The sequence below is a fragment of the Columba livia genome, chromosome 10 (assembly GCF_036013475.1).
Source record: "Columba livia isolate bColLiv1 breed racing homer chromosome 10, bColLiv1.pat.W.v2, whole genome shotgun sequence".
Taxonomy (NCBI): domain Eukaryota; kingdom Metazoa; phylum Chordata; class Aves; order Columbiformes; family Columbidae; genus Columba; species Columba livia.
The window spans coordinates 14,895,595-14,922,713 of record NC_088611.1 but is presented as its reverse complement, the minus strand read 5'-3'; the positions used below and the strand labels follow the sequence as shown (position 1 = coordinate 14,922,713).

Below are 27,119 nucleotides of genomic sequence, written 5' to 3'. Positions count from 1 at the left end.
TCACATCTTGGATCCTGCTCTCACCATGAGTCTGAGGCTGTGCAACCTGGGAAGGACACAGTGGGATCTGAATTAGTTGATCCTTCTGTGCTAGAACCCTTTCACCTGCCCTCTCCTCTTTTCTCCTTGAGCACAGGTCCTGATCCAAAAACTGTTGAAAACATGTGTGCAAAATTCCCAGTGATTTCAGTGAACTTTGGATCAGGCCCATATGCAAAAGCAAAGATGCATTTTCCCCTGGGTTTTTTTTTTTTGTGACATTCAGAAATCTCCTGGAGAGAAATGTATTTAGTTTTTATGGTGAGAGCTGCTGTGTTATGTTTATAATCATAATGTATAACAAAACTGCTATAGGTTGAGATACATCCAGGAAGCAAGAATCACCTGTTTCTTTCCAGTCTGTTAACTTTTTGTGGCTGTTACTCTGAGGATGCAAATTCCTGTGCTGATGTCGGTACAATTAGAGCTGCGCTGTTGTCAAGTTTCTTTGATTGAATATTTGCTGGATGAAGCAACTCTCACCCTTTCCTCTCCGTAGATCCACCTGCCTTGTGAATCAAACATGCTGCTTGTTTAATTCCTTGTACTCAGGTCCTTTTACCTCGTGCAAAATGCTTATTTGAGGAATTGTTCAACTTCTGTGATACTGCAAATCTGTCAGTCCAGTGTCTACCTACAATTTTTTTTTTGCTTCAATCAGATTTGTGTATGTTTGTACTTGGAGGATCTCATTTGATAGTTGCCTTTCATAAAGCGTTGCTGTAATTACATTAAAAGAGTAACTTGTATGTAAATGTACATTACAAATGCCAAATACAAATCAGAGAACTGACATGCTGCCCAAGCAGCAGCACATAACCGTGTGTGTGTGTGTGTGCACCCACGTATTGCTGTAATAGCTTCTCCAAATGTTAGGGTTTTTCCTCAGAAGACTTCTTCCAGAAATGCTCCATGCTCCAGGGTTCTGCCCCTATGTTTTTTTCATGAGAACAAAGATTAGTCCTTCATGGTCCTAAACTCAATGCATGTGCATGACTTAAAGGCATTACCTACCAATAAATAGGAGATTAGCTGCGGCTTGTGTATTTCCTGATCAGTTCGGGTTTTTTCAGATGGCTCGTTGTTATCCCGTTTCCTTTAACGATGGGACACTTTAATGAGTTTGCCATCTGACATACATCTGTTTCCTGTTAAACAATACCTTCATTCTTCTAGAGCTGCTAAACTCATCTTTTATCCGACCAGATTTTTATCTGCGCCTTGAAAACAGCATGTACAAGTCCATGTCAGCATATTCATTTTCTTGTTGAGGATTTTTCTGATATATTGTTCTTGAGAAGGAATAGCAAAATGGGCACCTCCTTTAGTGCTTGTTTGTTGGAAAATGGGAGAACATGGATATTATTTGTATAATTAGGAGCTGGTCAGTCCAGCTACTGTTTGGAGTCTAATAATATTGACTTCTGTGGGTAACACTATACATTCTAATAGGTATTCTGTCCTCCCAGCAAAGTAAGGGGCTTGTGCAAAAGGCAGTGATTTTGAAAGCTGTTAATATTGTTTCTTTGAGAAAAGAGCCTTCAATAGCTCAGTCATGGTCTGTCTCATGTAAAGTTAGGGCTCTGCGATCTTCAGACTCTCTTAAATCAATCCAGCCTGCATTGAGTTTGTGCATCTGCCTCTGTGCTTCTCTTCTCCCAATGTTTTGGAACATGCACTCATGCTGGATCTCTGCCTGGGTCTTTCCCCTCTGCTGGTCAATATTACCCCTCTAGAAACTGTTTTTGTTTGTTTGTTTCATAACAGCTTTTTCTAGTGGAGGAAAAACTGGATAGAATTTGCTATGCATCGTACAATCTACTTATTTGTCTCTACATAATGCCCATTATATGTTAATTTTATAACAAGTGCGTAGTGCTGTTTAAAAAAAAAAGCCCTGTCTTATGTGAAATTCTGCCACACATGTCCAAAGCACACCTGTTAGAATGGTTTGTAACCAAATTAAGCAACCATGTGGAGCACATAATATTTTGTCTCAGAAAAGAATTTACTTCCAAACATTGACATATGGTAGGTGACAAGTGGAAATGCTTTGGATTTAGAGCTGGGGAAACAGAGGAAGCACGATGCAAATATTTACTTGAGAGCTAGTGAATGCTTGAATCAGAATAATGATTAGAATTAAGGAATTTTGTATTTCTTCCCATTTATAACATGCAGTTCTCTCCCAACTCGCACAGGGTTAATGCTATTTGCTTGAAAATGGGGGAATAGCTGATTACCTCAGGTGGATGCTGGTGCATGATCCAAAGCTTTTGTTTTAATCACACTCTTGACACTGTTGAGACCTGTGTTTCTACCACCCTAAATGCCGTTCCTTTGCCCCTGGCAGTGCTGTAGAGCCATCGGTTCAACTCCCAAGAGCTGTGAAAAGTTGTTTGTTGCAAATACAACTTGATAGTTTTACCACTGATGGCCCTGCTTCCCATGGGGTTCCACCTCTTTGGCTTTGTGCGGTCTTATAGGAAGGTGCTGTATGTGAATGTGGTCTTTTACTGTGTCCTTTGTGGAAGGGAGCCAAGAGGAGATCTTCTCTGGACACTGATAACCCAATGCTGTCATATTGCCTGAAGAGTTTTGTTTCTAATTGCATCAGTGTTTATTAACAAAGCCCTCCATCATTTATTTAACATATAAACATCCATTCTTTCACCACGCTTACACCTTTCATCTCTCGGTGCTGCAGGAACATGGCTGATGGCTTTGACAGTCATTCTTGTTAAGATTACAGATTACCTTTGTTGGGTTCCTTGTGGAGTCTGCAATTTGTCAAGGAGGATCAGGAAAGCAGTATTAATTGAAGCTTTGCAAGAAAATAAGTCTGCTTTGGGCTATACCATGGATGATGGCTCTGCTGAGCTCCTCTACACCTTCACCTTTAGTCAGTATTGTGGAAAGCTACAGGTCTTCATAATGGTGTCTACTGTGACCTCTGACAGGGCTGGAGGGGAAACTTACCTTATTTCATGCTGTTTTATCAAATCACATCATGGGGGAAGTATATTTATAGCTGGAACATCAGTTTATCATAATCCAGATCTATTGGGCAAGCACGTGAAGAATTTTAGGAGGACAAGACACTGAACCAGATTTACTATGATTATTAATGTAAATGTTTTACTGTTAACTCCAGTGGGCAGACAGGGTTGTTTTATTCTATTGTAATTTGAAAGTGTTTGTAAAGAACCATCTTTTATAAAGAAGCTGTTTAAAAAAAAAAGGAATGTAAAAAGAACTTAGGTAAAGAGAAGATTGCTCTCCTGAAATTTGAGGTGAAATTTGAGGTTTATGTATCCTTGGAAACCAGTATATTTTTTAGATATTCAGAAGTGGGTTATTAGACTTTTCTTTATAATGACAATGGAGAAGGCACAGTTTGGCACCCACAGCTCAGACGCCGTGGTGGGGATCTCCTTGTAAATCCAGGTTCCAGTGGTGATGGCATCTCCATGGGCCTTGTCAAAGTCCGGGCAAGCGACAAGTGAGGTGCAAGTTTGCGAGCCACTCTGTGACGGCTGCGGTACGTTCTCCCTGAAGTGAACAGGTGTTCTTGCTGGTGGCCTTTGTGATATTAGTACTGTCAAAATCCTCTTCATAACCATGGGCTTTTCTCCGCGTTCTGCTAACGTAGGGAACAGTGGAGGTGTAGGTGAGAGCAGTTTCAGGGATGTTGAGAAAGCTCTTACAAGGTGAGCCTGGCTCATCCTCTGGCTGTTTATGCCCATCTCTCCTTCAGTATTTACTGTAATGTTTGTAAAAACAGATAGCTTTTCTGGAGAGCAAAGCCTGCTGAACTGGAGACAGGGAAAACCTGAATAAACAAACATGTGCCACAGATTAGTTAAGAACATCTGTAGGTTTTATATTGTTTTGAGAACACATACCACATGGTTTTTCATTTCTTATGCTTTTCTAGTTTCTCCCTTTCTTTCTGTCTCTCTTTTTTCTTCTTTTTAAATATATTGCTAATAAAGGTTGGAAGTAGAAAGCACAGCTGGACTATGCATGACATGCCACTGTTTAATTTCTAGCTCGGAGGATGAGAAGAAGAGTAGTTTTATTGTATCCTAGAAGAGAATAAAGCCACATGCAAATTCCAGCCATGGACATCTGTTTCCTCTTTGTGTGAAAGAATTCTCATATTTGGAAGGGAATCCCAGTTCTGAAAGGACTGATGAGGGTTGGGGGGGGGGGGGGAGAGAGGAGGTTGTTTTTTTGTTTTATTTTTCTTCTGGTTCTTCTCCCTCCTCCTTTGCCATTTCTCCTGCGTGCTCTCCTTGCTCCATGGCTTCTGCGTTTCCTTTTGGACCATGTCAGTTTGCAATGCAGCATGAGATATTGGATGTGTGAATTTCGAGTTACTTTAAAATGCTGTGTTGTAGTTACAAAGAGTTATTATTAACTTTCTTTAATTAAACAGTATTTGGTGGGACGACTTTTTCTCTGCTGTCAGTCTTCAGTACTTGAAGATTGGTATTTTTTTTAGAAGTGGAGAAGTGTGTATCTGTTTTCCTGGCTGTGAAGTGCAACTGTTTCTAGAAGTAACTTATTAAAAATAATGTTTTTAAATCCAGCTGTGTCAGGAAAATTAAGTAGATCTGTAGAAACAAGAATCTGCAACGTTCATTTCATTATGTTAGGCATCAGGTGCTAAGGACTAGAGTGACCAGAGTAAATGATAATTTCATTGACCTATAAAACATTTTAGAATAATGATTTACAGCTGTCTGGGCGCTTCAAACTTTTGTGTGTGTGTGTGTGTGTGTGTGTGTAGGAGTTGACTCTGTCGAACAAACAGCACAGTTATATAACATTGGGCCAGACATGAGAGCTGGTACTCTGTCTATTTTATATTAACGTCAAATGAGAGGTTGGTGGAGCTCGCCAGGGTTTCATATTTGCTGGCAGAAAGTCACCCACATGTGTGGACCACATTTTTATTGTTGCCTCAGCCTATTTCAGGCATAAATATTGCTGCCTGGCAGGGTGTGATTCTGTTCATTGCTGAAGAGCTTTTCTTCTAAAAAGCAAAATATGAAAAGGAATGAAATACTGTAAATGTGCAAATTAAGAAGTATCCCCAGACTGCGAGATTTTGTCACGTCTGTCGTGGTAGAGGGATAAAGGGCAGTAAGCCATCTAAAGGCTTTTTAATTGTTGGGCGAGTTACCCTCGCACAGCTATTTCTTTTTGCATATGTTAATCCTGCTTTTGGGTGTGGGCTGGTTAGTCTGATCTCTTAGGGGAACGAGCCTTGTGCACACAGGGTGTTTGCGCACACGGATGCACAGCGGCCTGCGCAGCCCTGGGGCACGTTGGCCGCGGAAATGTGGCAGAAAGGCAGAGGCTGCAAAGAGAAATACAAGTTCCTATAAGTTTCTTGAAGATACGGGTGTGAGGACAGAATAAAGGCGATGAAGGGGTTTGAGGAAAGGCTTGCAGTAGGAACTGAACTTTCAACAGAGGATGTGGAATAAATGTAGAGAAGAAATGTGATAGAGGTCCGTGTTGTGGGAAGATCGCCGAAACCGGCTTGGAAATTATTTGGCTTCAGAGAATCCAATGACAAAACCCAAACTCGCAGGAAGCCAGACTCCCTTTCATTCCAGCGCCCATGAAATTGCCCCTCAGTTCAAGAAGGACAGGGAACTGCTGGAGAGGGTCCAGCGTAGGGCAATGAAGATGAAGGGAGTGGAGCACCTCCCTTATGAAGAAAGGCTGAGGGAGCTGGGTCTCTTTAGTTTGGAGAAGAGGAGACTAAGGGGGGACCTCATTAGTGTTTATAAATATATAAAGGGTGAGTGCCATGAGGATGGAGCCAGGCTCTTCTCGGTGGCAAACAATGATAGGACAAGGGGTAATGGGATCAAGCTGGAACACAAGAGGTTCCGCTTAAATTTGAGAAAAAACTTCTTCTCAGTAAGGGTGACAGACACTGGAACAGGCTGCCCAGGGAGGTTGTGGAGTCTCCTTCTCTGGAGACATTCAAACCTGCCTGGACATGTTCCTGTGTGACCTCACCTGGGCGTTCCTGCTCCAGCAGGGGGATTGGACTAGATGATCTTTTGAGGTCCCTTCCAATCCCAAACATACTGTGATACTGTGAAATTGCCTGTGTGGCTTTTGTTTTAAAGTCAGGATGTTGTCAAATAGGCTCTGATGGATGGCTGTAAAAAATGGTGGACACCTCTTGTTATGATCTTCTTGATGCAAGCCAAGGTGCTGCTCTGCTTGTTTTTGTTGGTGCTGTTTCCTAGTTTGTTTTGCAAGTTTCCAAACCCTGTGGAAGTGTGACTTGTGAATGTTTGGGCCCTTATCCTGCAGGCATCTTAGAGAGCAGGTTGCCCAGTGTCTGTGCAGGTCCCACTGACGCACATCCCAAATCTTCCCGGCTGTTTTGGAAGCCTGCGCGTCGCAGCATCTCACGGGGTGCACGGGGAAAAGTGAAGCTGATAAGCCCCATGCAGGTCTGGTCCCCACTGAGCGGGACACGGAAAGCAAACATCACTACCCTTGAAAATCAAACAGCAATCATGAACAAATTTCCTCTTTAACTGAAATGCTTCTAGCTAGGAGATAAAAAAGGGTTTATGTCAAAAGCTTCCCTTGTTGTCTTATTAACAGCTGCATAATTTTACGACTCATTCACGCGTAAAAGAAGCAAAACTTGGAGACTATTTGAAAGCTTGTTTTGTTTGCTGTACAGCTGGATACAGAGCGTTTCCTCTTCTCTCTTTTAACAAATGCGAAGCAAATGTAGTGGGTATTGTTGGGGTCTTTTTTCTATTTTTTTGGCCTAGATAATAGAAGATTGTGTTGCTTTTCATTTTACGTTGTAAAGAAACCATGCCATTAAACTCCAATTCAACAATGATGCAGCAGTATACGGAGATATATATATCTTCTTGTAAATATATTAGCACATATTACTGTCAAATAGCTGGACTTTTTCACCCAGTATTAAAAACAGAATTTAATTGCTATACTAGGGTTACAAGGGCCTGATAAATAAGAGCCTTGTCTGACCTTTATTGTGGGGCTCTGAGATGCCACCAGGGATATTGCTCATTGTTCAAGATGACAAACTTCCTCTGAGATTTCAGTTTGTCAGCTCAATGTACAGCAGTGACATTGATTTCTTCTCACTGCCATTTCCTGCCTGAACAGATAACAAATTTTCTGTGGCAGGTGTCTGTCAAGCTTAGTTTTGCCTGGCAGATTAACTTAATAGACTCATTTATTAATCATTAGTTGCAACACAGTGAAGCAGACAATACTCTTTAACTCTTGTGATGTTGAATGGATGTACCATTTCAGATTCCTTTGTGTAGCTTGAATTTGGATTTAATAAGCTGTTCATATCTCTGCAGTGAATGTGTTTAACCTGACATCACTCATGTTACTTTTCATGGCAAAACCTGCATAAGTGCTCTCTGAGACTAAGAAAACGATGCACAAACTACAAAATTAGCCTACATAAGGGGGAAGCTGATCTGACATGCATCATGCTTAAGGAAGGAAGATAAGAGTAGAAGAAAATAGATATGTGGAAGACGATTTGAAACTGGGCCTGGCTGGCTGTTGAGGTGGAGGAGAGAACTGCAGGAAGCATTTAGGAAGGGGCAAAGTAGACCTGCAGATATAGCTGTAGGGCAATTCTGGCACAGGCTGCTCTTTCCCTAGGGAGTCCTTCTTCCAAGATGACACCTGAGCTGAAGATAGCAAAGGCAGGGTTGATTCCTGAAGCGGATTTTGGACAGGGCTTGTCAGAGTGGTGAAGGAAGAGGAAGAGCCAGCAGAACGTAGTGCAGAGATTCGGGGAGGACAAAACTGTAAGGGAAGGCAAGCTTGGAATGTGACGTCTCTTGTTGCAAAGAATCACTCTGTTCATGGTGAAAACTCACTTACTCCATGTGTTAGCCCTGCACAGCCTGCAGAGCTGATGGACATGTTTGCTTTTTCTCCCATGTGTTAAGAGACTTGGTCATTAGGCATTTATTAGGGCAAAATCTGTAAAGGAGCTGGAATTGCACAGGCACTGCTGGGAACACATGGCAACAGGAATGAGCCTAGACGGAGATACAGGCTGTTGCTGGACAGAAGCAGCTTTTGTTGTAGGTGATGAGAAAAGAACCACCGAGCATCTCCCTTGGATTTTGGTTGGGTTGTGGTAGCTTTTCACAACCTGCTTTAATTCTCTGGGGAAATTGTTAATGTGAGATCACTGGGAGATGTTCAGAAAAGTTCTTCTCTGCATCTGATGCCCAAACTGCAAAGCCCTGGTTGTAGCACAACTGTTTTCTGCTCAGCTTTTGTGAGAATGTGTATTCCTGAAGATGTTATTTTTTGCCAGACTGTGTTCCTGGTCTCAGGAGTGTTTCGTGAACCATCCTTCTGGCTTTCTTGGCTGAGCGTCAAACCAAGCACGTCCCTGCACTAGATCATAGTGCTTATTGCTCTTCTAGGCCACCCTGGTAACGATACATTAACCTCTCAGCAGGGAATGTGATAAACAAAGTGAAACCAGTCATTGAATGGCAGCATACATAAAGTGTCCTTAAAGATTCGTAAATGTAATAAGCTGCAGTTTGCTGAGTGAACAATAACTGTTCCTAATTTAGTCAGTCCAGGAATGTGCCAACCTAATTTGCTTTTGTAACATTATGTTGTGGTATTTTTCTTTTCTTTCCCTACCTCTCCAGATTCCTTTCTCTCTGGTACAATTTCCCCTCTGGGAGTCCTTAAAGGTAAGTCCTCTTTAATGACAGAAATACATTACACATTTGACATAGGCTATCCATGGTTACTCATCTAACTTGGTTATCACAATTATGGGTGCATGCAAGAATCATTAAGTATGTACCAGCCTACCTGTGCATGCGAATTCATTTGCCTGAATATCTGTAAAAACCCAGGGAACATCTAACCATTGATATGTGGCATAAAGTCTGAATTTTACTCCCCAGCATGCCAGAAATCTTATCTGCTACCCCAGTTTTTACTGATTAAACTGGGAACCATCTTGTGTTGTGGCTATTTGTTAATTTTAATTTTTTTAGCATTTTACTCTTCAAGGTAGGAGGCAATTGCAAATGATACACAGGAGACTGATTTAGCCTGGGTTTATAGGCAGGGAGAGACTCTCAGCGCATCGCTGGCAAGCTATTTTGATTGGCAGTGTATGCGGTATTTCAAAGGTCATTCAAAGAAGGTGTCAACTGCATGGTCTTTTAATAGTGCAGTCTTTAGAATGATGTGTTGTTCTCCCACTAGCTGGTTGCTTTGTTTATCATGGGCAGAGTCAGCGTCCAGATTTTTGAGCACAGAGTTGGATTTGAAGTCATGTCATTTCTCTGTCCCTCTGTTTTTTGCTTTAACTCACAGCAAAAGATCACAGAGGGGTCAAAGTTTTCTCACGTGCTTTGAGATCCTGACTTGAAAGCACAGAAAATTATTGCAGATCATTAAAACAAAATGTAGCAAAAATATCATATTTATAAGAGAGGAGCTAGAGAGAGAATAATTTTCTTCTTAAGGGTGCTGGACTTCTGAGAAAGCTTGGCACTGAGACCCCAACTGGGAAGGATGGGAACCGGTGGTGATCTTCCTTGCTGCTTCTCTTGAGGGAAGAGAGCTTATGTTCTCCTCGGTCCGTGTATGCTTGGGTGGGTCATTAGCTTGTCCCCTTGTGTGTCAGTAGCTTGGTTTGTTCTGGAGGAACAAGCCCACAGTGTGAATGTTTGCATCTAGAGCAGGGGTGTCAAACTCATTTTTACTGGGGGCCACACCAGCCTCGCAGTTGCCTTCAAAGGGCCAAATGTAGTTTTAGGACTATATGAATGTAACTACTCTGATGTAGCCGCTGGTGAAAATGAGTGTGACACCCCTGATCCAGAGGCTTCAGGGAGTGAGATATAAATGGGAGTCCCAAGGCAGGAGGAGCATGAAGAACATGAAGAGCTTTCACAGAGCAGACCTGTGTTTTGCAGAGGATTCCATAGGAACTCCACAAGCTTGGTCTGATGTGGTGTCTGGATATCGTTCCATTGCACAGGGCAGCTTTGGCTGCCTTATTAGGAATCTGTTTCCCTGCCGGTGTCTAGGAATGACTTTCTGTAAACTCCTGGGCAGTGATACTGACCTGACCTGCTAATTGTTAGTGCAGCAGCCGTGTTTGAGAGCAAGAGGTGGCAGTGCTAAAGAAGTGCAGCCTTCTTGCCAAAACCACATAAAACAGCAACGTTGTGTAGCTGTTTTCAGAATGTAAAGTTGTTTTAACTAATGTCCACGTAGCTGTGACAATAAAATGTATTGTTTAGATTGTGGGCTTTAAAGAAGACTTAATTCAACTAGCTACAGGAGTGAGTCACTTAGGATGAGACATGATGTTTAATCTAAAGAGGCCAGTGGAGATCTGAAGAGAAACAAAACTGGGTTAGTTTGTTCCACGGACCAGTTGCAATATATTCTGTGGAAGCAGGAGTAGAAAATGGCAAAAATCAGTCTTGCATGCTCCAGTCACTTTGGCTCAGGACATGGAGAGAACTTGAGGTTTGTCATATCAAAGCCAGGCAGTGAAAACAGATTATGTTTTGTTGGTCTGAATGAACCTCTTAAAAAATGGCCCTGACAGTACAACAAAGGAGAAAAATCATTATGGCCTCATCAACAGTGGCCAGTAGCATCAATAGAAGTATGATTCAGGGTAGGGCTTCTCATGGGTGCATGAAGAGACAGTAATTAAGAAGAGGTAGAAGTGCAAAGGACGAGAGACAGTGTGCAGCCTTGACACAGAAGAATTTACTGAAGCTGTTGGTTAGATAACGCCTGAGGGACTATTCTGCACTGTATTAATGGGGTTACTTGAGAAAGTAAATGCGGGAGCGGTTGTGTATGATGTGCGTGGATCATTTCACAGAAGAGAACAGTGCGAGTCCTGTGGCTGTGTCATTTTTAAAACCATTAGAACAAAGTTATGTAAGCTGAGGGATGATAGACTCAGTCTTCAAATTCCCCCCAAAAGCTAATCACTGTAAAAATGAGGAAAAATGTCTTTCCACTGTAAAAGACAGCTCGTGAGGCACGTGGAAGAAGAGGAGTTTCCTTTTCTCTAATGCATGTGCTGGCTGTAGCCAGCAGCAGAGTATTAAGCTTAAAGAAGCCCAATAAAGGCTTGTTGTAGGCAGCAAATCAGGTGCCTCTGTATCCCATTTTCTGTATCTGCTTTGCTCCAAGCTGCTGTGATTATTCTTTATGCTTTCAGTGGACTTTAGCCACATATTTATGTGCACAGCTTTCTTCTGTCTGTGAATGTAGACTAATTGTCCTATATGAGAGTAAACTTAGATATCGTGCACTAAACTAAGTTAGAAGAAGATTGTAGAGATTACTGAATTATAAGGTTGCCTACACTGTGTGTGCTGGAAAAGGGGTATTGCAGTAATTAGCATGGAATAGATACCGCTTGAAATAGTGGCTTTTCTTCAAATTGCTCAGGTGAACACAGACTTTAGAAAGAGTCAATAGACTCATTTCTTGGATCACAGTGACTCAAGAAACAACAGTAAAGAAATGATGGTGATTTTAATAAAAAACAAACAAAAAACAAAAAACAAAAAAAAACCCTCATTTTTTTGGATGTAGGTAGCATCCAATGCTATATTGTACACCTAATGTCCTTTCTCTTCCCAGTCCTTAGTTTTTCCATATTTTGAGTTAGGTGAAGATTGTTGATACAAACCAAAGGGGAGAAGGAAACTGTGCTATGCTGTATCAGATATCAGGACAGAGATTGTAATTCTCTACTAGGGTGAGTTAATGTAGTGCTTCTCGGTCTTTTTAGCCTTACAGCTAAAACAATTTTGAAGTCTCCTCAGAGTTCAGGGCAAGAAGGGGCATTTCATATTTCATTGACTCCACCAGCCCTCAGAGGAGCACTGTGGCTGATTAGCACTGTGGCAGTTTGATCAGGTTTAGGTTCTTTTAGGTGGGGTTAGTGCTTCTGATCCCATCTCAAAGCCAGCTGGCCTTGAAGAACGGCAGCAGAACATAGTTGTGTGCTTCCCCAGTGCCTCCTGAGCCCAATGCCTTCTGTATTAGTTCAAGTTTTGGAATAACATTGTAAGATACAGGCCCTCTGTAGGCTACCTTGGAACTTCCAGGTTGCCTCTATAACTCAGTTTTGAAATACTGTATATGTGTTCTTCATTGTGGGAATTTCAAATTACAGGGCTGCATATTTGGCATGAAGCTGTTGTGGGTTCCAGGGAGCCTGGCGCAGCTCTGGCTCTCACCTGCTGCCAGGGCTATGTCGTCTCCACTCAGATGACTGTAACACTGAAGTTCATCCCTTCTGTGTGATCTTCTGTTCTGCTCTATTCATACGACAGAAATGCAGAGCATCCTTTTTTTTTTTCCCCAACAAAACAGAGTTTAAAAAAAACTCACAAAATCAGGAGCCTCTGGTTAGGTTTGAGTCCAGAAACATCTTGTCAAAAGTCCCTGCTGCTTATGTCTGAGTGGAAATGGTCCGCTCCCTCAGAGAACAGCGCTGTAAGATAAACTCATCTCAGGTGAAACAAGACTCAGTCCTCTTGGGTTTTATATTTCTGCATGTTGGCTGCACTTCAGAGCCTCTGAGAGTTACTCCAACACAGCTGTACATGGAGAATGCTCTCTTTATAGACCAAATGTATTATATGTCTGGAGAAAAGGCTCTGGTAGCCAGTGAGGAGAGAAAGAACAGGCAGGGCAGGAGGAAATACTTCTCAAATGAGTAGACTTGAAAAATAAGGGGTTCTTTGGTTGGTTGGTTGTTTTTTTAAGGAGGGAAAACAAACCTACTATCCTGGGAACCTTTTGTCTTTTTCATTAGACAGGTCTGATTCTGAGATGAGACACTTGGTCATTGCTAAGACTGTATAACGTCAGGGTCTGGCTGCCTTCACCCTGCAGAGCGTGTGTGCCGGTGAGTCCTGCTCTTGCACACACAGCCTCTCTGGGAGGGCTGGCACAGACTGTGCTGCTCCATGGGCCCAGCACCTGCAAGGAAAGATAAAAATCTTGGGCTGACCAGGCTCAAGGTGATGTCCTGGCTCTTCTGGCACTCAGTGGGGCCCAGATTTCCCTCTTTTTGTCTTGGTGCTGGGCAAAACCTACAGTGAGCCCATGTGTTTTTTCTTTGTCATTGGCTTTAACAATAATACAATTCTCTCAGATCTGTAAGTCTTACCAATTAACAGGTGTTTTATAAGGAGAGATATTTGGTTGGACCTTCAGAGGCAATCGCTGGAGACATGGAGGTGAGATACACAGGCAGGTCCCTCTTGTGGGAGTTTGTAATGGCTATGGTGGTATGTGATAGTGGTGTAAGGTGCTGAACAAGCAGAGGAATGCTTTCATGGCTTCAGAAAGAGACAATGGTTTGAAGAAGATGCACAGGCTCTTCTCCACCCTGTGAAATAAGCAGGGTATTGCAGTAAAGAGAATGGGAGAGTCCAGCTATTCACCTGTGGGGCTGAGCAGCAGAAGTTTGGTTGGATCAGAACAGAAGTTCCCCATGTTGTTCCTAAACTGAGCTCTGCCCACGTGATGGAGAGCAGGCATGGGATTTGGCTTACACTTCCTTTGGTCCATTTTATTGTGTTCAGGCTCAGCTGTCACCCCAGGCACAAGGCACTTGTGTTCAGAGCAACAGAGCTTGGGAAAACTCCTGGTAGACTGGACTAAAGATCTACATGAAGGCATTGGCCATGTACTTGTTCGCTTGGTTCTGCTAGTTTGACCTCCAGAGAGCTCAATTTGTGGGGACTGGTATAGACAACATAGTGTGTGAATAATCCTGGTTTGAGGGTGGGCTCAGCCTTGCTTGTAGCTGTCAGTGCAGACGTGCCTTTGAGACGTCTCTTGAAGCGTGCTCTGCAAGGACTGCTTGGGGAGTTTCCGTGGAGGGTGAGGACTCTAATCTTGGTTGGAGCTCATTGCACCTGATTTTTAAAGTTAATATGAATGAAAAGTATACAGAATGCTTCTGCCCAGGCAGCTGAGGTTCTCAGCAGTAATACATGTTTATAACTTGACCATTGAAACAATAAACCACATGCTATTTCCCTCCTAAAATTTACAATCAAATCTGTTGCTGTCTAACAGGGTAAGTAGAAAATAGAGGAATGTAGCCAAACTTGGCCTAAAATGGCTTTCCCTGCTCTATAGGTAGGTGACAGCTTTCCTTTTTTCCTGGAGAAGCAGTCTAGTATTTCTTTTCTGCTGTGCTCAGCTGCATATAAGAGTAAATGAAACCCAGGCCCAACTTTAAACCCATTTCCTTGCAGGCAGTGTAAGTGTTCTACCATACCTCGCTCCATCTTTGAGTAACGATCGGGCTGATTTAGGGATTAAGCCCTAACCATTAAATAACGCTAACGTGTCTGCCATTTGCTTAGGTGCTGTATCAGGAAAACAGATTTCCATGGTGGCGTTTCAAGGCGTGATGTAACTTGCGGCCAATGTGGCGTGTGCATGCCATTAGCATAACGGCTGCATTTTTCTCACAAAAGAACAATGTACCCAACAGCTGTTCAGCAAACAGCCCTCGCTTTATTAGTGTCACAGTAAGTGTCATTCACACACTCTCGAAGCACAGTTGAAGGAATGCTGTATGCCATCTGCACCAAAGAGAAAGAAACAAATGCAATCCTTACTTACAGCACTGCAGACACGTTTGAGAAAGTCAGATGGTCTGGGCTCATCAATGCAGCATTTAAAACAGCAGTAGAACAGGCTCACGCAGTCTGTAGATACAGAGCCAGATTGTGATGCTCTTGGTCATGCCTAGACCAGAAGCAGTTCTCTGGAAGTTGCTGATGCCAATGGTGTCTGGTAGAATATAGACGTAATCAACGTAGAGGGCTCACCATTTGATTCAGATACTTGCTTTCTTGCTGAAGAACCTTAAAAGACTCATGTAGTTTTTCCATGTAATTTATTCACACGAGCCTGTATGAAGCACAGATTTATTAGCAGGCAGTAGCAGTGCAGATGCTTAAGGAAAGCTGTCCTAACTTTGAAGTGATTTTTCAGAAGTGCATTTTCCTCCCCAGGCGTATATGGACCTTTGTGCCATGGAAACTGAGCGTAGCTGGCATATTATGTTCTGCCTTGCCATGGAAACATGGTTTCGAAGACATTTTCTTTAACCAGGCTTTTAGCACATCCATTTTGATTTACATCCAAATGGATCACAGACATCAATGCAGTATTACATAGGGAGAAAAAGGGAATGAAAAGCTTTTAACATGAAAAATACGCTGTTGAATGTAGGCTGACTTTTGTTCTCTTTCTCTCAATTTATGTAGGATTTGTGTGGGTTTAATTCTAGTGCCAAATTCAGTACGGGCATAAGTGAGCACAACTCTATTAGAGTGAATAGAGTCTCAACATTTATGTCAACAGTGAACTTAGATCATTGAATTTTTCCCATGTTTGGGCTTGCATGTTTCCTGCAAGATAATATACACGTGTACTGCACATGTATTGCACATATGCTGCACATAAGCACATAAAATTCACTTGGGAGGATGTTTGGCTCTATGCTTTTTGACTTTATGTATAGAAACTGCAATCAGCTTATGAATTTTTTGCTTCTCCTGTAGCTAATGTGCCATGCATGTGTAAGGATCAGCCATGCAGAATGCCACGTTGCGAGTAAAATACCTAGTAGCAAAGACAAGCGTGAGAATTGCTTTTCTTTCCTCAGTCTGCAGGACTGCACAGTCACACAAATCTATGTCATTAATTTAGAGAGGTTTTTCTCCTCTCTGTTATCATGAAGTTGAACACTGCCTTGAACAGAGGGGTACATAGAAATACTACAGATGCTTATCATTGGAGTGAATTGTAATATTTACTCAGCTGCAGGCCTCAAGTTCAGTCTATGCCATGAAGTCTGCTTGTGTCTTGGTGTCTGAAGACTAGCAAGGCCATGGCAGAGATGTCTCATTCTCTGTGATGCTTCCTGCAGCATTTGGGTGTTGTTCTGGTCATCAGGTTTGAGAGAGGTGCGAGTGCTGCGCTTTGCCAGGATCACCACAGCTTGGATGTTCTGAATAGAGACCAAGAACCAGCACAAAACAGATGATCTCTGCCCCAAACCTTTACCACAAATACAATGCAAAGGTGACAGAGGTAAGGAGTTGTGTGAACTAGTCAAAGGCTTGGTTTTTAGAGTGAAAGGCCTTTGGTATATCCCAAGAGAGACTTTTCCAGTGTGCCTTCTGCCCAGCAAAATGGGGTGTCCTTGTATTCTCAGTATCAAAAGAGCTAAATAATGTTTGTGGCAAGAAGCAGAAGACACTGGCCTATGGGACAGCATGAAATGGGCTGGTTAGGAAGAAAAGTGAGGTTCTGCCCACATATAAAACTTGAGCCTTCTCTGTGAACATTATCCCTGTGAATAATTGGAAATCTGCATTCAGGCTTCCCACTGTGTCCCATCCCTTGAGGATACACCGGCTGTATTGCTTTACATGGTGCGGCAATGCACAGCGAGATTTACATATATATCACATAAAAGTGTTTACAAAAAAAATTAGCATGTGATTGAGCTGGGAAGCTGCAGAGGGCCCCAAATGTATGAGTTTCCATGCGCTTCAGCCAGAAGATTTATTTCCAATTTGTTATTCATAAGGGAAGAGCGAGAGATTGGGATGGGGTCCTTTGAAGTGGAAAACAAAGTCTTCTATTCAGCCTTTAGCTTAATAGAATACACATGACACAGGCTTGGCATGGCGGCCCGCTTTCATGTAATGTGCTCCTTGTCGTTTTGCTTTCCTGGGCTGTGAATACTGGTGGGAATGGGTATTGCCCTGGAAAAGTCTGGCTATCTCTTGCTGCCTTCTGCAGGAGGAGCACAGTGTGAGCAGGTAGGAGCCGTTTGGTGACAGGGAAACCAGACTGATCCAATCGTTGCAGTCGTGTTGCTCGTGATTCCTGGTGTATGTTTCATATTGAAAGAGTGTGTGTAGGAAAAGCAGTGTAGCTGCAGGGCTTCTGCAGGCATTACACGGGTGCTTCTGTCCTGCTGGGAAGTCCCTGAGCAGGGAGCTGTGACCCGCGGGCTCTGAGCCGGCCTCTGACACCTGCTTTTGTGCAAGACCTGAGCTCTCTCTGTTATCCCCGGCGTGGACGTGACTCTTCTGAATTTGTGCAGCATGTAGGGTTGCAGAGCATGATCTGGGCACTGTGTCCCTGCAAATAACTAGCGATTCTGTCCATAGTCGGTGTTTTGGGTATATGTGTGTGGACCCTGTATTTCTTTCCAGGAGCAAGGCCCTGGTTTGACAGTGATGTTATTACCTATATCTGCAAGCCTGTAATAGGTTCTGTGCTTTGCCCTGTGTTAGTACTTTTAAAAACATGCTCGATACAGCACAAAGGCAAGTGTTCCTGAAGAACTTGCAAGCCCAACATACTGCAGAGCCCTGTCAATTGGTGGGTTTGTGGGCTGTGAGAGAAAACATGTGTGACCTTCAGCACATCAGCTTGGCCCACAGTGTGAGTGTGGTTAGAGAGAATTTGGGTCGGAGTCCTGCTGGTCTTCTTGGCCCTGTGGTACTTGTTCCCCCAGCTTCCTCCGGGATGATGTCCTTCTGCCCCACTTCTGTCTTGCTATTCTGCGTATTCAGGTTTGGAGCTCTGGGTGAATCACCGAAATCAGAGATGGAAAGAAATGCATGAAGTCATCTCACCCTGCCCTTGCCAACGCAGGATTATTCCCCACAGTACAGTCTGGAGTGCCTTCTCCGGTCTATTTTTAAATGACTGGAAGGAGAGGGCTTTCCTCTCCTCCCTGGGGAGGCTGGCTCTGCTGTTCACTAGACCTCACTGTTGGGGAATTTTCTTCCTGTTCTCCAGCCTCAATTCTCCTTTTCCCTAATTTAATTGAACTATTCCTGGCTCCACCCTTCTAAACCATTTTCTGTATTGCTTGACTGTTGCAAATACCTGTTGTCAATTTGCAGGCATAACGGATGGGAATTCATCACCATTTGCCCTGCTTGGCAAAGGCTTTTTGTGCAGAACTGTACTGGGAAGCCAGGCTTTATCAGAAACCAGATTGCAGAGCTACATGCCAAGAAGTGAGAATGACCTTTTCCTACTTCTTTGGACAATGTCATTAACATAAAACCCCATCATGACTGAGAATAGGCTGAGCTTCTGGCAAAGCTATGAACGTCTGTATTAATGTGCTGGTTTTCCTCTTAGTCCTCCAGCAGATTTTCCGTAGTGCTTTTTTGCATATCAGAAGTAATGTCTGGCTTTTTGGGTTTAGTTGTAGATGTATAGATGTTTGGAGAACATTTAATGAAAAAATACAGTAATTCTGTTTTTATCAAGTGGCTCCAGAAGTTGTGTTTCTAAACCCTTACTTTCAGTTTGAGGTTTCTTAAGCACCTGAATTGTTTTGAAAATGGGTTTTGAAGGCGGGTTTTGTGCTTTGGCAATGCCTAGATGCTCTGGAAAGTAGCACCTTTTGTCTTAGGGGGCACACGTCCTTCATCCAGCATGGAAGAAAACTGCGTGTCCAAAGAGTGTAAGTTCTTCCAGAAAAGCGTCATACTGGTTTGAAGAATTATGAATCCTTATTTATTTATTTCTGAGATGAAAATCAGTTTCTGCTGCGAGTGACAGCAGAATAAAAGCCCATACTGAAAACACCAGGAAAAGAATGGTTAGCATTAAAGAGACTGAAATCCCTTTAGTGCTTTTTTACAGCAGAGCTGCAGCTATTTAGCTATGGCAGGATACCAAGCAACATTGTGGCTGGCCATTGTTGCTTGAACAGTTTGATTTTTAAAACATTCAACTGAAATATAACCACCAGCCAAGTTGGAAGAAGCAAGTCACAAGGCCAGTGTGCTAAATGAAGAGTCAGCAAATGAGGGAAATGGGTTGTCGTGCCTCGATGGGAAGTGGCTGCACTGCCGACCAGGAGCCTGAGAGCAATCTCTCAGCCAGGCACAGCTATCAGGTTGCTTTGAAGACAATTTTATAGTATAGAAATAATATGGCTTTAAAAAGAAGGAGATAGTGCTACAGCCATAAAATAAAATTACCGATTTCTCTGCGGTAGGCCTCAGAAGAGTGGTGGATTCCATGCCTTTTGCTCAGCACTGGATCTCACATCATAAACTAGAAACCTCTCCTCCAGAGAACTTCCAATGTTAAGCATTTCAGGAGATGGGGAAGTGGTGATGGAACAGGGTGGAAGAGGAAAGAACACAGTGACCGTAGCTGGCATAATAAAATCATCCCACATGCCTTGGCTTTCATTGCTGATACTGATCCTACTCATCAGGATGTTTGACATGGTTCTTGAGATGTGTTTTTTTAGAAGGCACCGTTCTTGGTGGTGTTTTTAAATGTGCGTGTTTAATGATGCTGTGAGTTAAATGGAAGGGAGCACGGTGTGTGGGAGTAGTGGGGAGGAGAAGGGTGTGTGGTCCCTAATGATGCCAAGTGAAAAACAGAGACACACCTGCTTTGGGATATAATGGGAGTGATAAGAGTAATTTCTTAACGATGGGGGTTTTTGGGGGGTGTGAGAGGAAGAGTTGGTTTAAGAAAAGTAGGGGGGCAAACAGGACTCTCGCTGTGCTGGGTATTGTTCGTTTTAAAGGGGAGTATTTGGTACTTCTGGGCTGAACTGATAATGGTTCTTGCATGCTGTCCCCCCCGTTTGGTGTTTTGCTTTGCACTGTTTTATCTGCCAAAAAGAAAATAAATTCACAAAATATTTGCAAAGTTGCATGGCCACAGGCTTAAATACATACATATGAAACCTCTGAAAGCAATTTGCTTCGAGCCCTCCTCAGTTCCAGACATCTTTCTCACTCCATCTGCTTTTTCAAGTACACAAGTTTCTTGGGAAAAATCGCTTATTACATCACTGAAAAATGCCACAAAAATAGCTTTTCACTTAAGTTCCCATCCTCAGAGTTAACTCACAAGGGGATCGGATAGATTCAAACATTTAATAACTTTTTATTTTCCTTTCTCTTTAAACACAGGATCTCTGGTCATGGAAGCAGGGTCACGTGGTGGATTCTTGGCAGTCAGCAGTCTGTGGAGCTTTTGCAGGTGCAAAGGATTATATGTTATACTGGGAAACACTAAAGAAGAAAGAAAAATGTGCAAATCTATTAAGTATAGCAGAACAACATTCCTTTGTAATTCAAGTTTGTTTAGAAGAAAACGGATCCAGTTGTTGTTTGGAAATAGGAAAGTCAGCAAAGGAAAGGGGAAAAAAAAGACTCAAACAGGGTGTCTGTTTGAAAGACAACCAATTTGTTTTTGACAAATTTCTGTTATTTAAAAACCAGGGGCCTGTCACTCAGGCTTTGCGATTATTTCAAAGTTGATTTGTAAAACCCTCATCCAGGAGAAACTTTGCTTGGGTGGGGGTTTGTGCAGCTGTCTGCTCCGAGCGCTTCCCCAGAGCCCGAAGTGATTGCAGCGAGAGGCCGTGATTCACCATTCATGTGACAGCTCTGACAGCCGTGTAGATTAACTGGAGTCAGGAGAGCAGAGGCTTGTGCTGCTCAGCCCGGAGGCAAAAGCCTTCCGTGGCAAAAGGAAAATATGGAGGACGAAACATCTGGGCAATCTCCAGACATTAGAACAAGAATACGGAGTGGCAGAATACAATGCTGCACTATTTATTACCAAACAAGCCAGAAGTTAATTGAATTCTTCAGTAGGCTTGCTTGATTTTAGCCTACTGTAGTTGTTTCAAAAATAAGGGAGGAAAAAAAGAATCAATTAATGACTCATCAGTATAGCTGACAAGTTTGAGGGAGGAGAGACTCAACTGTCTTAATAGAAAAAACAGATTAGTAGTTAAGAGATGGATAGCCAGAGCTTTACCCCAAGGAGCTAAAATACATTTCGAGATTCCAAACAAGTAACAGAATGTGTGGAAAAAATAAGTCCTGTTTAAAGAGAAATTATAGCATTTCTTGAAATAGAGATTACCAAAAGCAAAGCTTGTTCTTTGATGACTTACAAAATCAGAGCCATTACGTTGTATGTAATTTTTTAAAAATACGCTCTGTTAAGGGAACTGAAGTATTAATAGCAGCAGAATTCCAGCAGAGGCTGCGGCTTCGTTTTGCTGGGTGCTATAACTGCATGACTGAGAAAGGGTGCCTGGCTGAAACTGCACACAGTTTGGTAGATAGGGCATGTGAGCTGTGAGGGAATGGTTTAATTAGAATTGATTTCATTTTGGGTCAGTGGGGATATTTTAGACGATCTCTTGTGGCCTTGTCCAACTGAGTTTTCCATGTTTATGTGATGGGAAGGGATTTTATTTTGCTTAAAATTTGGTCTACTGTTGGATTTTACACTGACTTCATCAAATTATTGCAAAGAAAATCAGAGCAATTGGAGCATATGATTCATTTTTGTTTTGAAAGAAACCAAGCTATCAGGCTAAACATGCTTTAAAATAAAATGCAATCTGTAGGTCTGCAGGTGTGATAGAGGATCATTAATTTAGCTCTGTTGATTTCTTTACAGTCAGATTGATACAAATACTGTGTTCAGGCATGTTCAGAGAGCTGGAAAGGTTATCTGATTTACCCAAGGCCTTGAGGAGTAATTTCCTGAAGTCCAATTTGGTACCTCAGCTGGAAATTTAGCCCAGTTCCTCCATTTCCTTCTCTATATTTCTTGATTCTGACCAGCTGTGCTTGGACTCACTACTCTTTGATGGATGTTCAGTAGTGTGTGCTTACTTTCCAGCAGAAATGTTGCAGAGGGAGCATCCAGAGGCGCAGTTGTGCGTGGACAATTCCTTCCCCTTTGGCAGATGGTGGGGAGACCCAGCATTTTGTGCTGGAGGAGGCAGTGGGTCCTGGAATGGTACCGGGACTTCCAGCTCCATGGTGGTGGGAAATGTTCAGCCCAGCTGTCTTCATTCCCCAAGCATAAATCTTTGCAGAACTGGAGTCCTATTTTGTAGATCGTGTTGTAATTGGTGATGATATGTATTTTCTGGGTTATCCTTCCAGCTTCACTTTGTCCAGCCTGGTTTTCCTTCTCTGTTGTTTCCCCATTCTTTCCTTTTCACCAGTAGTATTTTAAACTTCCTTTTTCATGTGTCCTTTGAGGACCTGCTTCAAAACTCACAAGGTTAAACTGGTTTCGGATGGGAACCTTCCATCTCCATTGCCTCTGCAGACACATAACAGGCAGGCCCTGTATTGATCTAATCCAGTACTGTTTCTGTTTCAGTGAAAATATTTAGCCTTTTTTTCTAAATGGGGGCATTGGAAAAATAATTTCCCACTTTCTGAAGAATGGTTAAAAATTATTAACTGCCTACATACAGCTTCAAATAAGGGAAGAAAACAACAGACAAAATTTTATCCCTTTCTTTCCACTCTAAAACAAAAATTGTGAAAACACCACCAGTACCCTGTGAATAAAAGAAAATGGACGTATGCATCTGAGTGATGTAAAATCATCATGTTATAAACCTTAAAAAGAGAAGATTTTCCAAAAAAACAACTTCTAAATGCAGTGATGCTTTCAAATGCCACCGTGGTAGTAGGGGGGTGGTGAAATCACACAGACATGCTCTTCTAAAAATATGTTAGATATCCTGATGGGACAGGGTAATAAGCACAAACAAACTGTACGAAAAGTCCTATTTGGCTTCTGTTTGTTTCCCTGTGTGCGTTGGTTAGTTCCCAGCTAAGTCATAATCAATTATTTGGCAAAGACAGAACAAAGAGCAACAATCTATTGAATTCGGCACCTGTGAAATGGCAGCGATTTCAGCCAAAGTGCTGGGAGAGGTCCGACTCCTCTTTGTTGAGTGCACGTGTTAGATGTATGTATGCGATCTGTGGGCTTTTTGTAGAAATGTAATAGGCATGAGCATAAATATCAGCAATTTGGAATCCTCTTTGTCTCATCTGTTAATAATTTAGTCCCTGGAGGCCTTGTCCAGCTTTATCACCATCTCTGGTGTCTCTTTGGAGCAGTCAGGGAGTGAGAAAAGGTGATAGCTGAGCAGCCGGTAAGGAGGAATCCAAGGGTAGAGCTACACAAAATTTTAAGCCTGAGCTTGTGTTTGAACCAAACCTTCCCTAAGGATGTCTGAGCTGCTCGGACACCAGCTCAGATTTGGGCACAGGCTTTGGTAGGCTGGAGGTAGAAGAGGGAAGCACGTCCCCGTTCTGTGGGCAGGCCAGGCCTGATGGAGGCCGCACTCTGTGCTCGACTCTTCTCTGGGCTTAGGCTGCCTGGCTGGACCACTGCACCGTACCAGGGCAGGCTGTCCCACGGGTGGATTTCCTGTGTCCTCCATGGACGTGGACCTGTGGCAAGGAAATCCTGCCATAGGGTATTAGCTGTTGGGAAAGCAAAGTGCTGCCCTGGAGCAGCGAGACAGCTCCAGCTTGTCAAAGAACCTGAGTGTCCATTTAACGCGATTGAAAATTGCCTCTGTTAAAGATGTCTTCTTTCTCCCTACTGTAAAAAACAAGTGTGGCTTAACATTAATAATTAATTCTCTGTGGTGACAAAGTCACCAAGAATGGAAGTGCAAGCCTAGTGAATAATAAAGCACTAACGAGAGCTTTTTGCACATTAGCGGGGAAGACTTCCCATCACTTTTGTTTTGATGTAATCTGCTTTGACAAGATTACACACTGTGTCTAAAAGCCTCTTTAACTCTATAGCTCTGAATAAATTTTTGAGTGGTTATAAAGATTTCCCTGCAGTGTCTGCTTGGGTTGTGCTTCTAACCCTGAGCTGGATGAATCGCTGGAGGAGCAGTGCTTTGTTTCTTGGTATTTCTGCTGAAATCCCAAGAGGTTCTTTCTTGGGTCACTTTGCCATTGGCAGCTGGTGTTTCCACAGTGATAAAGGACCAGGAAAAATTCCTCTTAAAAATTTAACATAATGTCAATAACAGTTCAAATAAGAACTGATTGATAAAAAGAGATCTGAAGAAGATTGTGAACTTGAAAATCAGTTGGTGTAAGAGGATGCTGTGAGGTTTAGTATTTGGACCTGTGTGACTCAGTTTTTCAACCTGGATTTGGGATTCAGTCCTGAATCAGTCCTGGGTAATATATATACATAGGGACTGAAGAACTTGTTTTCCTCCCTTCATAGGATCTTACTTGAGAAGTGTGTCAAAAGAACTCATGAAACATTTTCCTATAGCACTAGCAGCAAATTCTGCAGGTGGTCACCTTACTCTGAGGACATAGGGTTATGTTATTGTTCTCAGGTGAAACATTTCACTCTGTTCTGATGCTTCTCAGTTTTCATTTGCATACGACAGCTAAAAAGGGTAGGAAATGCCAGCAGGAACCTTGGGGAATATCTTTAGTCTTCAAGACTTTTTATTCTTGTTGCCAAGTCAAGGTCAATCATTCTGTGCAGATGTCTGTCACTAACACTTCCATCAAGAACTGGTCACTGGGAAAGTGTGAGTAGCAGAGGGATTTTCTGTTTAACACCCTGCGCTTGGTAGAGTTGAGACACTCAGTGACGTGTGTGAATATACAGTGTCCATTGTAATTTCTTGGGAGACAGGTGATGAATTTTCCACTACTGCGTGAAGTTTTATTTTCCCAATAGAGGAGTTTGTCACTCTGTTAGAAGTATTAACAAGCTAAGAGCCTTCTCCTATGTGCAAATCCATCTTTATGACTCCTTGCTGAACCCAAGTCACCACCAGATCCTTCTAGGGTAAGGGAGAAAGGAGCTTTCTGTACGAGTGCATTGGTGAGTGAGTCTGTCTGTCTGTCTGTGCACAGACTGCCTGACAAGGTGCCTTTTTCTCTTTGTCAGCTTCACGGAGAAGACGGAATGACGAGTGTAAGGCTGGATGTGTCTAGGTCTTTCTTGTCCACCTGATACTTTGATACCTGGTTTTCCTGGTTGCTGACTAGTTGAGCAGACTCCAGCCTTATGGGACAGCTCTTGGAGAATTCAGTGGCAGCAGGAATAGACTAAAGGAGTGACTTAAAGATCTGTTGGCCCTTACTGTGTATTAGACAGTCCAGTGCACAGCCTTCCTATTTTGAATGAGTGGACTCTGGTTGTACAGATTTGTATCTCTTGTATTAATCCGATACAGATTAATAGTCTGAAGTTCTAAGTCTCTTTACCTGGTTCCAGTAGGTGGGACTGAGCAGCACCTCACTAGTGCTGTGGCCTCTTCTTGAATACTTGTGTACTGAAGTTGAAGAGGTCACTCTAAAATTACCTTGGACATTTAGGGTTAAGGCTGAAGCTCATTCATTTTGTCAGACTCGCTGCCTTCAATAAAATGCGGTTCCCAACACATGCTAGCTTTAATCTTTTGTTTTGTCAAGCATAGACAAACTTGCATTTAATTTAGCCGCTATCCTGCCGCTTGTTGTGCTTATGAAGCATTTTATTGTTGCTGTTGTCATTCTAAATTGATTGGTAAATCTGTACCAAATACTTCCCAGTGATGGAAAAAGAAACATTGAAATGTTAATAACGAAAGAGTCTGAAACATCCAGATGTTAGCTGGGGAAAAAAATGAAAACCAATCAGCTTTGATTAAACCTTTCAGGTAAGAATTTGAGAACATTGTGTGAGGATAAATTGTGTTTGTTCTTATCACTCTATCAGCCAAAATTGAAGCTTCTACCAATAAGAAACTGATAGGAACAAACACTTAAAAAAATTACTGGGATCTGATAAGGGAACTAAGGTAGTGGGACTAAAGTGTTACTGTCAACTCTGTAGCTGAGTGACGCATTGAGATTTTTTGCTTGATACAGGCCTGACAGCCATGTGGTTCACTGTTTAATTTTATCTTGGTCTGTGGGCAAAGGAAGGGCTTCTACATCGAGACTTGAAAAGCCACTATTTTCCATGGAGATTATTTTTTACTGATCTAAAAATACATTGCTGACATGAGTACCAAAGTTTCTAACCAGATCATTCTCTCAAAGCCTTTGGGTCATTTACTCAAAAACTGGCTCACAATAAAAAGATTTTTGACCTTAAAGAAGGTCCAAGAACAGGCTGGAATTTAGTTTAACTTACTCATAGTTTCTGCTTTGGCTTCTTGAGTACAACCCATTTTTCTGCTTTTTAGTGAGGTATCACTGCTAGAAAGCTTCCGGCAGAGTGAACCAGATGGGCTGAGCTTACGTGAGCAGAAGCTGCTCCTAAGCCAGGAGTTTTGGGCTGTTCACTAACTCAGCCTCCCTGCTATTCTTGTTTGAGATCCTGCATCTCCTGCACTGTCATGGGACATTCCTTAATTAACTGTAAGAAATCAGAGTAGGGTACCAGCTGGTGTGATTCCTTTCTAACATAAAGCAGGGGTTTAGTATGTTGAAGCCAAGGTGGTTGAGAGAGAGATATGGAGGTAAAAACACAAGCTAGTGGGGAAGATGGATTTTTTTCATTACTTTACAGATTTTAAAAAAAGTGCTTTTCCCCCTTCCCAAGAAAAGAAAGGGATCAATTTTTCTACATTCCATAAAACTTGGAACAGAAAATAGGTTATTTTTAGCTTATTCCCTGGGTACTGTGTAGGCTTCAGACTTTGGAGTCACTTTGTTCCCTGCTGTAGCAGATACAGGATTTATACAAGATCCAGAGAAAAAAACAGGAGGAAGAAGAGAGAGAGATTTCAGAACAAGTGTCTCTCTCTTCTCCCCTTTCTTCTCCCCTTCTCTTTCTTCACTTACTGCTGGGCTGCTCCTGCATTTTAAAAGTTTCATTCACTTTGGCTCTTCCTCATTATGAATTGCTTGAAATATTGTGAACAGAGGAGGGAGAGAAAGATTAATTTTAGGATGGGGAAATAAGGCAAAGGGAATAAGATCCTGGGAGTAAAAGCAGCAAAGCTGATCCCTAGGTAGCACAAGAGGCCAGGCTGTAACCACAGGGTTAAAATAAGGAGACAGACACAAACAGATTTGTGGGTGAGACGTGCAGATGGTTAAGCTGATGATTCCTGTCTTTCAGGAGGAAAACCACAGCCGAGCTGG

At 42.5% G+C, this 27,119-nt stretch overlaps 1 protein-coding gene across 4 annotated transcripts in view; it reads left to right on the top strand.

Annotated features, from left to right (window-relative positions):
• SLC25A26 (solute carrier family 25 member 26) overlaps positions 1 to 27,119 on the top strand; it is an 84,763-nt gene that overhangs the window by 47,919 nt on the left and 9,725 nt on the right. For 2 of the 4 annotated variants that reach the window (XM_005505616.4, XM_065075474.1), the window contains 2 exons: positions 8,763 to 8,807; positions 20,127 to 20,196. In XM_005505616.4, coding sequence (XP_005505673.1) covers positions 8,763 to 8,807; positions 20,127 to 20,196 — 115 coding nt within the window. The remainder of the gene's footprint in view (positions 1 to 8,762; positions 8,808 to 20,126; positions 20,197 to 27,119) is intronic. The other 2 variants (XM_065075476.1, XM_065075475.1) reach the window with 1 other exon arrangement.